The sequence below is a fragment of the Hylobates moloch genome, unplaced genomic scaffold, assembly GCF_009828535.3.
Source record: "Hylobates moloch isolate HMO894 unplaced genomic scaffold, HMol_V3 SCAFFOLD_8, whole genome shotgun sequence".
NCBI classification, from domain to species: Eukaryota; Metazoa; Chordata; class Mammalia; order Primates; family Hylobatidae; genus Hylobates; species Hylobates moloch.
The window spans coordinates 45,603,776-45,617,473 of record NW_026652283.1 but is presented as its reverse complement, the minus strand read 5'-3'; the positions used below and the strand labels follow the sequence as shown (position 1 = coordinate 45,617,473).

The 13,698-nt window shown below is 53.7% G+C and overlaps 1 protein-coding gene across 5 annotated transcripts in view; it reads right to left on the bottom strand.

Annotated features, from left to right (window-relative positions):
• Positions 1–716: 716 nt before the first annotated feature.
• The window catches only part of RNF220 (ring finger protein 220), a 254,653-nt gene continuing 241,671 nt past the window's right edge, over positions 717–13,698 (bottom strand). For 4 of the 5 annotated variants that reach the window (XM_032160616.1, XM_032160612.2, XM_032160617.2 and 1 more), the window contains 7 exons: positions 7,678–7,774; positions 7,391–7,477; positions 7,196–7,251; positions 6,984–7,062; positions 2,696–2,804; positions 2,483–2,557; positions 717–1,734 (listed from right to left, as the gene is read on the bottom strand). In XM_032160616.1, coding sequence (XP_032016507.1) covers positions 1,663–1,734; positions 2,483–2,557; positions 2,696–2,804; positions 6,984–7,062; positions 7,196–7,251; positions 7,391–7,477; positions 7,678–7,774 — 575 coding nt within the window. In that variant the 3' untranslated portion in view covers positions 717–1,662. The remainder of the gene's footprint in view (positions 1,735–2,482; positions 2,558–2,695; positions 2,805–6,983; positions 7,063–7,195; positions 7,252–7,390; positions 7,478–7,677; positions 7,775–13,698) is intronic. The other variant, XM_058443380.1, reaches the window with a different exon arrangement.

Below are 13,698 nucleotides of genomic sequence, written 5' to 3'. Positions count from 1 at the left end.
TTTTCTCCAAACAGCTTTCTGTTGTGGGTGAGGACTTACATGTAGCTTTGAGAACCCGCCTGGGAGGCATCTAGGAAGCTGAGCTACCTCACTGGCAGTGGGGAGCTGTGGGGGGTCAAAGTGCCATCTCTCCAGTGCTAGCTGCCCAGCCTCGGTTCTCCGAGCACATGGGAGACTTGAAGGTCCATCCTCGATAATAGGGTTTCCATTCTTTCCATTTGAGAATCTAGGCAGTAGCTACACTGGGATGATGGTCACTAGAGATACATTTGGAGAATGGAACAAAAGCCTGGGAGGCTGATAGGGTGATCCCACTGTGGTCTCTGGTATGTTTCAGGGGACCAGAAAGGGATAGAGGCCTGGGGCTTGTGTTTGTACCCAAGCTTGTGGCCACTCCTGCCCTAGGTTGGGGGAAAGAGCTTGCATCCCCTCTGTACCCCCAAGCTCTGACCTCTTCTGTGATTAATGAGCTGACAATTCTGCATCGATAAAGAATTAACCTAGAGCCCCTACCCATCAACAGTCAGGAGCCCAGATCCCCAGCCCCACCCCCATCCAAACCAAATGCTCCAGGGCCCCAGAGCAGACCAACCCTGCACAGTGTCATACACCTATAGCTAAGTCCTTTCCCCCATCCTGCCGCCAGGAATTAACCCCTTAACCGCCTCAGCCCACCTCCCCCAGTTACCTCCCCACACACATAACACACAGGCAGCAACTGTTTATACTGGTTTAATCCATGTCAAATGTAGTTTACAAAGGGAAAGGACAAGTACCTTTGTATAGAATATACAGACACAGCATCACACCATAGGGCCCACGGGAGGGTCGGGGAGACGACACTTTTTCCCTGGGAAAGGCAGCGCTAATCCCAGGAATGGTTCTCAGCAGAGGCTGGGTGGCCAGGAGCACTGTCCTCTAGCCCAACTCAGCCTCTGCTTCAGCTCGGTTCCCGTTTCCTGCCTCTATCCCCCAACTCCCTATAAAGACCCCATGAGCTAAGACTAAGGAGAGGATCATGCCCCTTGGGGCGTGTGCCCCATGTCTGGGAGAAGAAATATACACCACTGAACACCGAGCACATGGGAGAGGGAAGGGACACCATGGGAGAGGGAGAGGCAGGTACCCCAAGAGGTGGATGGGCCGAGCCCCCAGCCAACCCTGAAGGAGGCACTGCTTCTAGGGGTTCTTAAAAAAGAAGAAAATCATACAACCAAAGGGGGAGGGGACAGGTAGAGGGCGAGGAGTTGTCCCATTTATACACAACATTGTAAACATACACGGTCTATATTACATGTGCTTCAGTCTGGTGTTTGTTTGCATGTCTGTCCGTCTGTCAGTCTGGGGGCTGGATCTTAGGAGCCGTGCCCCACTACTCCCCCAACCCCCACCTCCCTGCCCCACCCTGGGAACAGAGCTGGAACAGGTATGGCCCCCAAACCATAGGTGGGAGCCAGCAGGTAGTGCCTGGGCCACAGCCTCTACTCTGGCTCCAGAGTCCTGCGTGTGTAAATGTGTGTGTGTGTGTACGCATATGTGAGTATGTGCATGTATGTACATGGGGAACCTGTGTGCAAGTATGTACAAAGGGAGAGGGTCACTGTCACAGAGGCTGGGGGCAGGTGGGGCTGCTGGAGGCGAGGCCTGCCTGGGGCAGATAGCTCACAAGTAGATCCTCCGCAGGTCTCCGGGTGCTGTGATCGTGTTGCACTGAGGGCAGAGCTTCTTGGCACCCTGCAGGGAGAACAGGGAGGGCTCTGGTCTACACAATGTGCCACCTGTGCGCATGTGAGCACCTGGGCCTGCAGCCATGTCTCTCTGCACCAGTGTGTGCTGGGACCTTGGTCCTGTCAGCCCAGGCTGGGGACGCATAGGCAGCTTCTGTGAGCAGGCAGGCACGCTCCTGTGTTGGGGGGACGCCAGGATCAAACCGCCTGGCCAGCCCCACAGCAGGAGCCCCGGTAATGAGAACAAGGCTGGGTCCAGCTGTGGCAGCCGCAGCCCTAACGAGATTACACGCGGCCTTTGATCAGGACACAGAGCCCACGTCCGAGCCTTTTATTGCTGTCTCCGGGCGACATTTTAATGGCTGCTCCTGAGCGAAGAACAGGGGCAGGAGCAGAAGGAGCTTAGTAATGGGAGGGGGAGGGGCCAAGGCCCTGGTCCTGTTTACCCACAGCCAGCCTCCTCCCAACCCCAGGCCTCACCAGTCTGTGTGATGCACTGGGCCTTCGGGGGACAGGGGGAGGGGAAGGGAGAATGCAGTGAACTCATGGAGGGGGAGAAGTTCCTAAACCTGCAGTTGGGGAGGAGAGGCAGAGAGCCTGGGGGTAAATATCCTGGGGGTAAATATCCTGGCTCCTGGCTCTGTTCTCCTTTGCCCCATGCTCCCCACTTCCTCCAGGCAGGCTCAGGCATAAGCACAGACATCTGGGCAGTGCCTGGAGTGGCCACCCATTCCCCGACCCCCATGCCACCTCACCAGGGTCCGCAGCCAGCACTCCTCGCAGTGCACGTGCCAACACTGGATGGACGTTAGGGGCATCGAGTACGAGTCCTAGGGAGGAGGGGGCAGAGAAGGGGTCACTCTGAGATAGGCCCACCCTCCGAAGAGCACAGTGCGGAGACCCTCTCCAACTCCCCCAGAGGGCGTGGAAGCCTGACCAAGGGCACCCCTAGGTTCTTTTCTACTCACCATGCAGATGAGGCATTTGTAACGGTCCCCACGAGATAGCTGCCGTTCAAGTTCTCTGACCCGAGCCTTCAGAGCCTCAAACGTGGTCACAGCTGAATCTTCGGTGATTCTGTGAAAAGGAAGGCATGGTTGGGTAGCAGGCTGGCATCTCTCATCTGCACCTCCAGCCTACGCCTCCTTTGAATTCCAGAACCAAATACATAAATGTCCCCTAGGCATCCCTGCCTGCCCCCTTCCTCTGATAACGTGAATCTGCAAATTCCACATTCCAGAACTAAACTCCTCACCCTCTCTGTTCCTCCATTCCCATCCGGATGAATTTCTACACCAGATACCAGGGAACCATTTTCAACCACTCCTTCGCAGTCTTCCCAACAACCCAAATCTGTCATCTCTCCTAGTATCTCCGGCATCTCTCCACTTCTTTCCCCCCTCACCACCACTAGTCCAGGCTCTCAGTGTCTTCCACCAATTCCACCACTAACTTTTTCCAGACAGCCTTTCTGCCTCCAGGCCCCTCATCTCCATTCCACTCTCCCAGCGCTTAGAATAATTTATGTTCTCAAAGCAAATCTCTCGTGGTGTGACTTCCAACATTCCAATGTCCCCCTCAGAGTAGAGAGCTCCACTACACTCCTTGGTCCAGCCCCAGCCCGCCGTACCCCTGAGGACCTTGCCATGCATTTTATGCTCGGCTCCAACGTGTCACCATCCACGCCCCCTTTTTCACTGCCTTGACCTCTGCACTGTGATCCCTTTGCACCCCCTCGCCTGACTCACTAGCTCTGCCTCATCATTCAGACCTAGTTTTGTTCCCATGCCCTCCCAGAAGCCTTTTCCAGACCCCCGAGCCAGCACTGCACAGTGGCTCTCACAGCCCCCCGTGCGAACTCCACCACAGCAGTGTCAAGTTCCTGAGTGTGGGTTCCCTGAGGGCGGGCTGCTCACTCCACCAGTACTGACTATGGCCAAGAGCCCCACCTCAGGCATGGGACATGAGCAAACACCTGCTGAAGAAAGGGTCCGTCCAACCTCCAGGGAGAAGGGGAGAGATGCAGGGACTGGGCGGGTCCTACATGATCTCGGTCCCTTTGCCACAGGCCTGGCCTGCCTCCAGGGCTCCTTGTTACTTCCTAGATATATCAGATGCCCTGGTAGTCCTGTCTGTGGGCCAAGCCCTGCACCCGAAGGTCCCTCCTCATTTCCAGGACTCCTTGGGCTGCACTGCTGAACAGGAAATAGCTAGGACTCTCTCAAGGAACCTTCCCACCCTCCTAAAACAAATGAACAGGATCCAGGGGAGCTCACAGAGGGAGAAGAATGCTTCCTGGAAAAGTAGAAAAGATGGTATAGGAGATTGGCCTTAGGGAATAATAATAATACAAATAAAATAGCTAAAATTTATTAAGCACTTACTAAATGCCAGGGATTGTACTGAGGGATTGATAATTATCTTATTTACACCTCACAAAAACCCCATGAGAAGATTCTAATATCTCCATTTTATATACAAAGAAACTAAAGCACAGAAAGATTAAGTAGCTTGCTCAAGGTCCCCACAGAGTCAGGGAGATGGGATTCAAACCTGGCAGACTGATTCCACGATCAACTGATAACTGTGTGATTGACCATGACTATACTAGCTACACCCAGGAGGAGGAGGGGCTCCAGGCCAAGGGAACAGCAGAAACAGAGGCCGAGAGGCCCAAGAGCCCAGTCTGGCTAGAAGGCCCACATGTAGGCCAAGTGCTACAGTGAGAAAGGAGATGGCATGCAGGAGGACCTCAAATGCCACACCTGAAGGAGCTGAAGTTTATCTCGCGGACAGCAGGCAGCTGCTGAGGATGCTGGAAGAGCAGCGTACGAGCAGCTCAGGTTTCACAGATGTACTCAATCAGGAAGCAGAGGCTGGACCGAGGCGGGGGAATCATAAGGGAGGTGGACTTTGGGCAAGGACAATCTCCTGGGGGCACCTGTTCTGCAATTTAGGGGAGACAATCGGCTCAGGAAGCTTGAGAGCTTACAGGTGGTGTGTCATTGCTGGATGTAAGTGCTAATGGGAGTGCAGGGAGGGTAGTGGTCCCATTTCACGGGCAATAACAACTTCAATCTCTGGCCTTTTTCCTTTGGGGAGCTAGCAGCAACAGAGTGTGACTCCTTAGTGGCTGTGTCCCTGTATCAGGGACACTTAAATCCATCACCCTAGGGTCCATGATTCCCTCTGCCTTGCCTCTTTCCAGGGATGCCAAGAAAGGCTCTGACTTGTTCCTCCTGGTACTGGCTGATTCCCTGGGCGCTTCCATTTAGCTCTCTGGCTCTGGAAGCCTTTACCATCCCTTCCCTCCTCACAAGCCTCTGAACAGCAGGCTCCTTCCCTGGCATTTTGCACAATGCCATATGTGCCATCCCCATCTAGATTACAGGTAAATTCCTGATAAGGAGACAAGGATTTGTAGCTGTGCTCCCTTCCAGTCCAAGGACTAAGCAGAGAATTTGCCTAGTCCTATATAGTTATGTCAAAGACGGGGAAACTAAGGCCTGCAGCTGGGGGCAGCCTACCCCAGAATGGAGAACTAACTCCCAAACCCCAAATCAGAGAACTAGAGCTGGAATGGCAAAAAAGGATGAGGCCAGGAGAGAATGAAGCCATTTCCCATGCCATCTCAAAGAGCTACAAGGCCACACTGAAGGCTAGTAGCCAACTCCAGAGCCTACCTATCCTGGATGTGCTCAGCACACACCTGCCCTCCAATCTTGGCTCTGGCGAAATACCCAGGCCTCTAACCCCTGGTCCAGGCTGGCTGTGAGCTATTCCTGAGTCCCTCCAGGGCATGGGGTGGGGAGATTCTTGGAGGAACCATGGCATCCTACCATTCCTTTTCCCTGAGTAGTAAAACAGATCTAGGGCAAGAAATAGAGAAATCACGGGGACTGATGGGCCCCAGTCTCAGCAGATCCAGACCCAGTGGAGAGCTCTGCACATGACTGAGCCAGTCTCTACCTCATCATAGAGATCCCTGCCTACGGGTGCCTGTGCTCACACAGGTGGGACAGAAATCCTGGCTCCCCCCAGCCTTGGGTGGGTTGTACCTTCATGGAAGCCACTGGCTCTGCCCCCACCTCCCCCTCGGGCGCCATCCCTGATTAATGATCTTGTCTTTCTGATTTATGAGCAGCCCCTCCAGACGAGGGTGGGTGCCCCTTACAACCCCACCCGTCCTGCTCAGCTGGAGTAGGAGAGAATTATTAAATAAACATCCATACGTCATTCCTCCCCCACCCCAAGCTGGTTGCACCGAACCCGTACGGCCCGCTCTGGCGCTGACACGGAGCAGCTGCGGTGATTCATGGGCAGCCGGGCCCTGCGCCGCAGCCCATACATCATGCCAGCAGCACTCGCGGCCCCAACCGAGATAAACTGATCAACCACAACGGGCTGGAATGAATTTATGACAACACAAAATGGAGGGAAACAAATGGGAGGTGACCCTGGGCCACCGACCCGGCCCTGCACCGGCCTGCAATCCACTCTCCTGGCAGGAGGCAAAGATGCAACACTGGCTCTGGAATGAAGAGGCTGCCTTTTAACCCCACGGAACCTAGCCTGCAGTCAGAAGGTGGGGTGGGTACTGGAGTTAAGCAATGACCAATGGCAGCAGCACCAGGCAGCCTAGACTGGACAATGCCATCTCCTGAGGCCAGAACTGGCCTTCCTTGGGCTTCTGGGAAGGCAGGGAGATGCCCAGCTGATACCAAATATTTGTGGTTCCCGGGGATCCGGGCCAGGGGTTGCCCAGCCCTGGGCAAAGTGCTAATGGATCCCTTTTCTTCTGCCAGAGAACCCAGGCCAAAAATTCCTACCAGAAGTGATGAGACCCAATGTTCCTGCCTAAAATCCACTGCGAGTGCCACCCGGGACAAGAAAAATGAAACCAATTTAGCTCCCGATTAAGAAACAGAAACTGGAGATGAATCAAGTGTGCCGGCTGGGCTGGGCGGCCATACATCACATTCCCCGTGCGGAGGCCGCCGCAGCAGGCGGGCAGGCAGGCAGGCGGGCGGACTGCTCCTCCCACTGCCAAGGCTCCCGGGGCCGTGGCCCAGTGATCAATTCACAGAGTCACGCTTAGCACCAGCTGGGCTCCACTGCCGGCTATGTGCCCAGGGCAGCAGCACTGAGCTGCACTTGGGAGGGCCAGAAGCCCTGGCAGCAGGCCTTCCTGCTAGCAAAGGGCCCCTCCTCCCACTGAACTGCGGTCCCAGGGCCCCCTCCTGGCCAAACACTTACTTCTCGATGTCGCTGTTCTTGCAGGTCTTCTGCATGGCCTCCTGCTTGCTGCTTTCACCATTGCTGGTGGATGGCATCTCTGCTGGGACAGAGGGGCAACTCACACTCCGGCCAGACTGGGCAGCACAGGTGAGGGGTTGGGCTTGAGTCAGTCACCACCATCCAGGGATACCCCTTCTCCCCCATTACTCCTAACCTGGGGCAGGACTTACCATCACTGGCCCATTTAGAGAACTCAGGTGTGATGCGCGTGCTGGGAGGGCCGCCACTGGAGGAAAGGAGGGAGGAAGAACAAAGTGAGGCCTGAAGGCGGGCAGGACAGCCCTGAGGGTCAGTACTGCATTAACCCCTGCCTCAGGGCTTCCTGTCTCTCTGCTTCCCCCGCCCAAGCCTGTGCCCACACTTGCTTTAGGACTGCGCCCCGGAGTGCCTCTCTCTCCTTGGCTTCACCAGGCTCCTCGCCTGTGCAGGGGATGACATCAGCCTCCGTGTATCTGGCATGGTGGTCAAGGACAATGGATCCTAGTTTGCAGCAGGCTATGAGGGTTGAATCCTCAGGAGAGCATGGCCCTCCTGGCCAAAGCTGAGACTCTGGCCCAGGGGGTGGTGCAGGTGAATACTAGAGGAGCTACTTTTCTTATTCCCTGCGCCTGCCCTATCAGCCCCACCAGCCCCCATAGTGCTCCAAGGATACTGTGGCTTCCCATACTCCAGAGTGTCATCCCCATCCACATCCAAGTCAGCATCACTGTCCGGGTTCTCTTTGCCGCTGCACATGATGAAGCCAGAGCCTGTGGGAAGCAGGGTGTGAGGGAAGGCCTGGGGACAAGACTAGGCGAAGGGTGCCCCTCCTGCTGCCTCCAAGTAGGGGTTAGGCTTTGGACCTGATAAGGCCCAGAGGGAAACCTGGGCCTGGGATGTATAGAGCCAGATACTTCAGTGCCCCTGACCATGACATTTCAGGCCCTTCACTCTGCAAACCTCATCTTTCTCTGCCACTGCATGCTGCTCCAAGTGGTCTCTGCTCATAAACTGGCCCATTCATACATTATGTCACAACCTCGGGGGACACTCAGCCCCAGGCCTGCTGTCCACCTATCTTCCAGGTCTAGGAAGAACAGGAAGAGGACAGAAAAATTCAGGTCTAGGAATTTCACAGGAAAAGAGTGGGGCCTCCCCTATGCCCCATTATCCAGCCTGACAAGTCCATCAGAGGAGAGAACAGGCTGGCTAAGGCCAATCAGAGCCACAGAGTAGGACCCCCGGCCAACATCCTGATTTTGGCCGCTAGGTCCTTGCCAGCAAAAACACCAGGCAGCTGTTCAAATATTTGGTGTCTGAAGCGCCTGACATTAATTATTCATCTCCACCTCACTCAGCCCAGATTCCTGGACAAGTGCAGTTATAAAGGGATTAAGAAGGGACAGACGAGGGAGGACAGGCATGCACACCTACTTCTCAGAGCAGTCCATGAAGGCCACCAGGCTGAGCGGAGGCCAGGCCATGGGCCAGGCGAGCGGCTGACCCCTGAGGCACATCTGGCACAGCCACAGACAGACTCTCAGCTCAGGGGGAGGGGCGAGCTGCTGGGGCTACACCAGGCCTGCTCACCTGCCAGGTGATCTCTCTGACATCCAGGACCACCCTTCCTGATAGCCTAGGATCAAGTGCTATAGAGCTGTTCCCCCCAGCTCCCCACTTCCTCCCGGTGGGTCTCAGACCACACCTCACTAGCCAGCACAGCCCTGCCAGGGACAAAAGGATGTGAGATTCTGTGGCTATTGGGATCAGCAAGGAAATCCTTAAAGAAGTGAGGAAGCAGCTCAGTATCTGCCTGAGGATTTCAGACATTTCTGCTTGTCCATTCTTTCCTCTCAGGTCCTTATACTCTCATTAGGGTATGTCTTGTAGGGGGTCCTCAGGCCTCTTATCTGTTCCTTCATCCTGCTTACCACTGAGTTCTGACCCCCTTTCCTCCTGCTCCAAAACCATCGATGGCTCCCCACTGCATGCACAACCAAGCCTAAGCTCCTCAGCTGGATCCATGAGGATCTGGGTCCATCTGTGTCTTTACTCTTGCTCTCTACTACTTCACTCTAAACCCCATGCATGTGCACACACGGGCTGCTCACCAAACCACAAACAGCCTGTATATCCTGCTCTTAAGACCCCTGCTCATGCTATTCACTCCATCTGGAATGTTCTCCATTTTTCCAGCCCTGAAAAACACTGAGTCTTGATCCTTCTCCCTTCTACCCCACCAGTCTCTGGTCTCACAAAGACACCACCAATCCCAAAGGTAAGCAGCACCGGGAAGGAAAGATGCCGGGCACAGCCTGGGCTCCACCTCTCCGTGACAGTCCTCATTTGCCCTCTACCCTGAGGCACTGACACACTTGAGGCAGCAGGCAGGTCAGGTCAGCAGCAGGGCCATTAAGCTGAGAAAACACCAAGTTACAGCTCTGTCTCCTGTTCACGGCCAGGTGTCCTGACAAGCAATTCCCACCTTGTGGGTGAGTGGCACCTCCATAAACCCTCTGACAGTTTGGGAGACAAACTCTACCATCAATCAGAATGTAGCTATCAGGTTCACTTACAGCTTGCGGCACCCAAGCCCTGCCAACCCCCCTTCCTCAAGTACACGCAGCTCAGCAGCTGGCCTCACATCCTCTGCTTGGCCTGGCCCTGCCTAGCCCTGCCTTGTAAGTGGAAAGCAGAGAACCCTGGCACCACATGTGGGCCCAATAAGGCTCCATGGCAAAGCAGAGAAAACAGGGTACCCCAAAGCTGCCAGGAAAAGCCCAGCTTCTCAACACAGAAAGCAGCCCTGTAGCCTGATGTCCTTCTCTCTGTAGTCTTACTGCCCACCATGCCTGGCCCAGGACTCATACTCCATTAAACAGAGCTACTGTGGTCTCCCAAATCCTGTGCTTTCTCATGCCCCCATGCCTCTGCACCTCCTGCTCTCTGCCTAGAACCTTCCCCCTCCTGGTCTACAATACACATGCCTGCTCCTTTAGCAAGTCTGACTCAGCCCAACCATGCCTCCTACCATGAACTCACAGTGCCCAGAGAGCAGCTGCTCTCTAAATCCCTGCTAAAGGAAAGAACTCTCACCTCAATGCCATTCTTTCAGCCTTTATTGGGCTCATCCTCTGTCTGGCTCCATGTTGAGAATAGACAGCTTCAAGATCTGATCCCTATCCTCACCGTGCTGTGTGGCAGATGGGGCTTCCCAGGTTCTTACACACAGGTGTCCCTTCCCTGGTGTCCACCCAGAATCCTGTGTAACTCCAAAATCATATTTATTACCACCTATTGTCACTGTCCCTCATGAGACTGGAAGCTGCAAGGGTCCCAAGTTTGACTCACTGTTGCGATCTCAGCATCACCCAGCAGAGCTGGCCGGGCTGATGGCTGGTACCACACAGCACACCCCAGCAGTACTGGCTAAACACTGGCGACACTGCTCTATTAGGTCCTAGTTAGCTGGTGGCCTACAGAAATCTCTCATGATACAACTTTCCTTATCAGATTCCAGCTCCCAGCCGGGCAGCAGCTTTCTGTTCCTCTGGCCAGTCAGGCAGGATGGACAGCACAACACACTTTGCCAAAGAAAAGGCCTCTGCCTCTGGTCTGAGCCATTCACTCTGACCCTGACCCCATCCTCCAGCTGAGACAGATGTTGGGAACCTCTCCCTACCCCCACAGGTGTTCAGAACAGGCTGCTGCTGCCAATTTCACTCTTGTGCTGCCCCAGCCTGCTCCAACCTCTTTCCCAGCACATTAAACTTTATTTTCTTAATGAAATGTCACTTGCTGACTTCTGGCAGAATCATAATAAAAAGAAACGGCCATAAAGCCGTTTTATGCAGACAGCGCCCCCGCCAGCTTGCCCCCCCTCCCGCTTGGAGAGGAAGGCTCCACTGTCGTTTGATGTTCTCAGCTGCTGGAATATCCCAAGCCAGTACTCAGAGGCAAGATGGCACAGACAGCTCCTTTCCAAGTCTCTGGCTCCTCTTCCATGTAGCTCCAGGGATAACAGGCAAGCTGCCACTCCTACTGCTGCTATCTAGGGAAGGAACTCAGCCCCCAGGACCTCCAAGATGGCCCAGAGTACCCTTCAGTCACCAGGGACGGCCTCTTGCTACAGTTCTGCCCCACCTTAAAGTGGCATAAAGGCCTGATCCCCCACCCATAGGCAACCTAAGCCTGATGGTCAATGATACCCAGCAGGGTGGTGCCAGAGTTGCCCATTCCTGGCGGGGTGGGCAGTGCAAAAAAAAATATCCTTCTCCTCACAGTGAAAACTTAGCAACAAAGAGGGAGAGAGTTAAGTGTGGAAATGAAACACAGGTCTACATTTTATAAAAACGACCCTTCTCCCATAAATTCATTTCTTCCTGGGTTATTGAGAAGGGAGAAAAAAAAAAATCAGTGTTAATTTAATCAATTGATCAGATGATCGATTGAGAAACTGGAGATGCCCGTTTACTGGGGGCAGTATCATCCTGGAACCTGAAACCACAAAAAAGGAGGCATCGATTTCCTCACCTGCTGCTCCCAACAAAACCAGAGCCCGGGGAGAAAGGAAAAGTCTCGGGGCCCTCCAGAGGCCTCTGCTCTCCAACACGGAGGGCAGGGGCAGCAGCTTCCGGCGAGTTTTACACTGGAATTAGTTACAGATGCAGTTACGGTGTCTTGTGTAAACGCCATCGATTGGGGAGCTGACAGTCTGGGGAGCTGCGATGCGGGACAATCAATCGGCCTGCAGTGTCACCTGCCACCTCGCTGAACAGTTGACAATGCAATTATCCAGTGTGGAGGCAGGGAGTTGGCGTGTGTCAAACGCACTTAGCCACTTTCCGGGCCTCCTCGATAACGCGTTTCACTGCCTCACGTCAGGAGAGACGCAGAGAGACAGACGCCGTTTAAAACCATTGATACTTGCTCCTTCTGCCTGCACTCCCTCTGTCCTAGCCTAACAATTGTGTTCCAAAAGGCGATTAAATCCCGTCAGTTGCCACGGGGGACAGAAGGTGCCTTGCTCCTTGCCACCTCTCCTCACCCCTCCCAACAGGCGACAGAGATAACTAAAGATGGTAAGGAGTCACAAGGCAGCAGCTCAACCCTCTCCACTCCAAGACTGCCTCCAGCAGTGTGCTTTTCCAACACCTGTCACTGGCTGGACCAGGAGCAGAGCTGCACTGGGGGACATTTTTAGCACCTGGGGCTCCCTTCTTTTGAGAACCAGCACACCAAAGGAGGCAGCAGCTAGGTAGGGCAAGGCCTATGTGCCCATGCCCTGGGGCTTAACAACACCTCTTACCCCCTTGCCCCATACTTCTGGCGCTGAAGTTTTATCAAGAAATAGCCAGATAAAAGATTTGTGCCAGGCCGGGTGTGGTGGCTCATACCTGTAATCCCAGCACTTTGGGAGGCTGAGGTGGGCCAATCACCTGAGGTCAGGAGTTCAAGACCAGCCTGGCCAACATGGTGAAACCCCATCTCTACTAAAAATACAAAAATTAGCTGGATGTAGTGGCACATGCCTGTAATCCCAACTACTCAGGAGGCTGAGGCAGGAGAATCTCTCGAACCCAGGAGGTGGAGGTTGTAGTGAGCTGAAATCATGCCACTGCACTCTAGCCTCCAGCCTGGGTGACAAAGCAAGACTCTGTCTCAAAATAATAATAATAATAAATAAATAAAAAAGAAAAGAAAAGAAGAGAAAAGATTTGTGCCACAGCTGCTCTGCCCGTTTGCTTCATGACTTCTCATCCAGCTACTTGGAACCAGCTTAAATATAAGGAACTCATGAAAGATAAGAAACACTTAAGGACCTGAGCAGGACAAAGACCCTGCACTGCTGACTGTCTTAACACCCTTCTTTTCCCTACCCACTCCACCTGTTTGGTTCAAAGGGGCTTCATGCTGGATTTTAGCAACACATTCACTGCCGGGGCTTAAAGATACAGCTGCAGCCTTCCATTTCCTGTGAAGCTTCCTGGGAAATTTCTCCATCTCACCACTCTTGTGCCCACATCATTGCCACCTTATTTGAAACCAATCATTCCCATGTCCTCTTTCCAGCATGTCCCTTCCAGATATGAGGAGCTCTGGGCTCCCCAATGCAGTTGGGTGAACTCTCACTGGCAACCAACACACAGGAGGGACCACGGTTCACCACTATAGGTCTCTTCTCCAGAATCCAGGAGCTGGATGGAGGACAGGAGAGGAAAGGCATGGCTCCTTAGTCACAGACCTCCTTAGACTACAGGTGGAAGCAGGCTTGTCTTAAGGGCTATATAGTTAGGTTCCCCTGTAGTCTGCTTCTCTAGCCTAGAAGCCCCTTGCTCTGCCCAGGTTTGGCATGGTGCCCAAGAAAAACATCTTTTCTCCCTAACTGCGGATCTCTTTTAGTGGAATGTTGGTGGTGCACTAGGCTCTGTGTGCTGTCCTTTATGTAAAGAGCAGTAGCAGGTTAGAAAATCTATGGTTCTGAAAGGACAATCAACAGCTTAGGCACACAGCTTAAGTATTTCTTCTAGAACTGGGAAGGTCAGAGTGCCTCCTAGGCAGCAAAAATTCCTTCCAACTTACTTTCTTGAAGTAATACCTATTTCCTTTAGTCTTTTCAAAAATCTATTTCCAGTGGGACCTACCTCAGTGCTCACCTGCTCTGTCTGGTTCTTTATTTTGTCCTAAAATACCA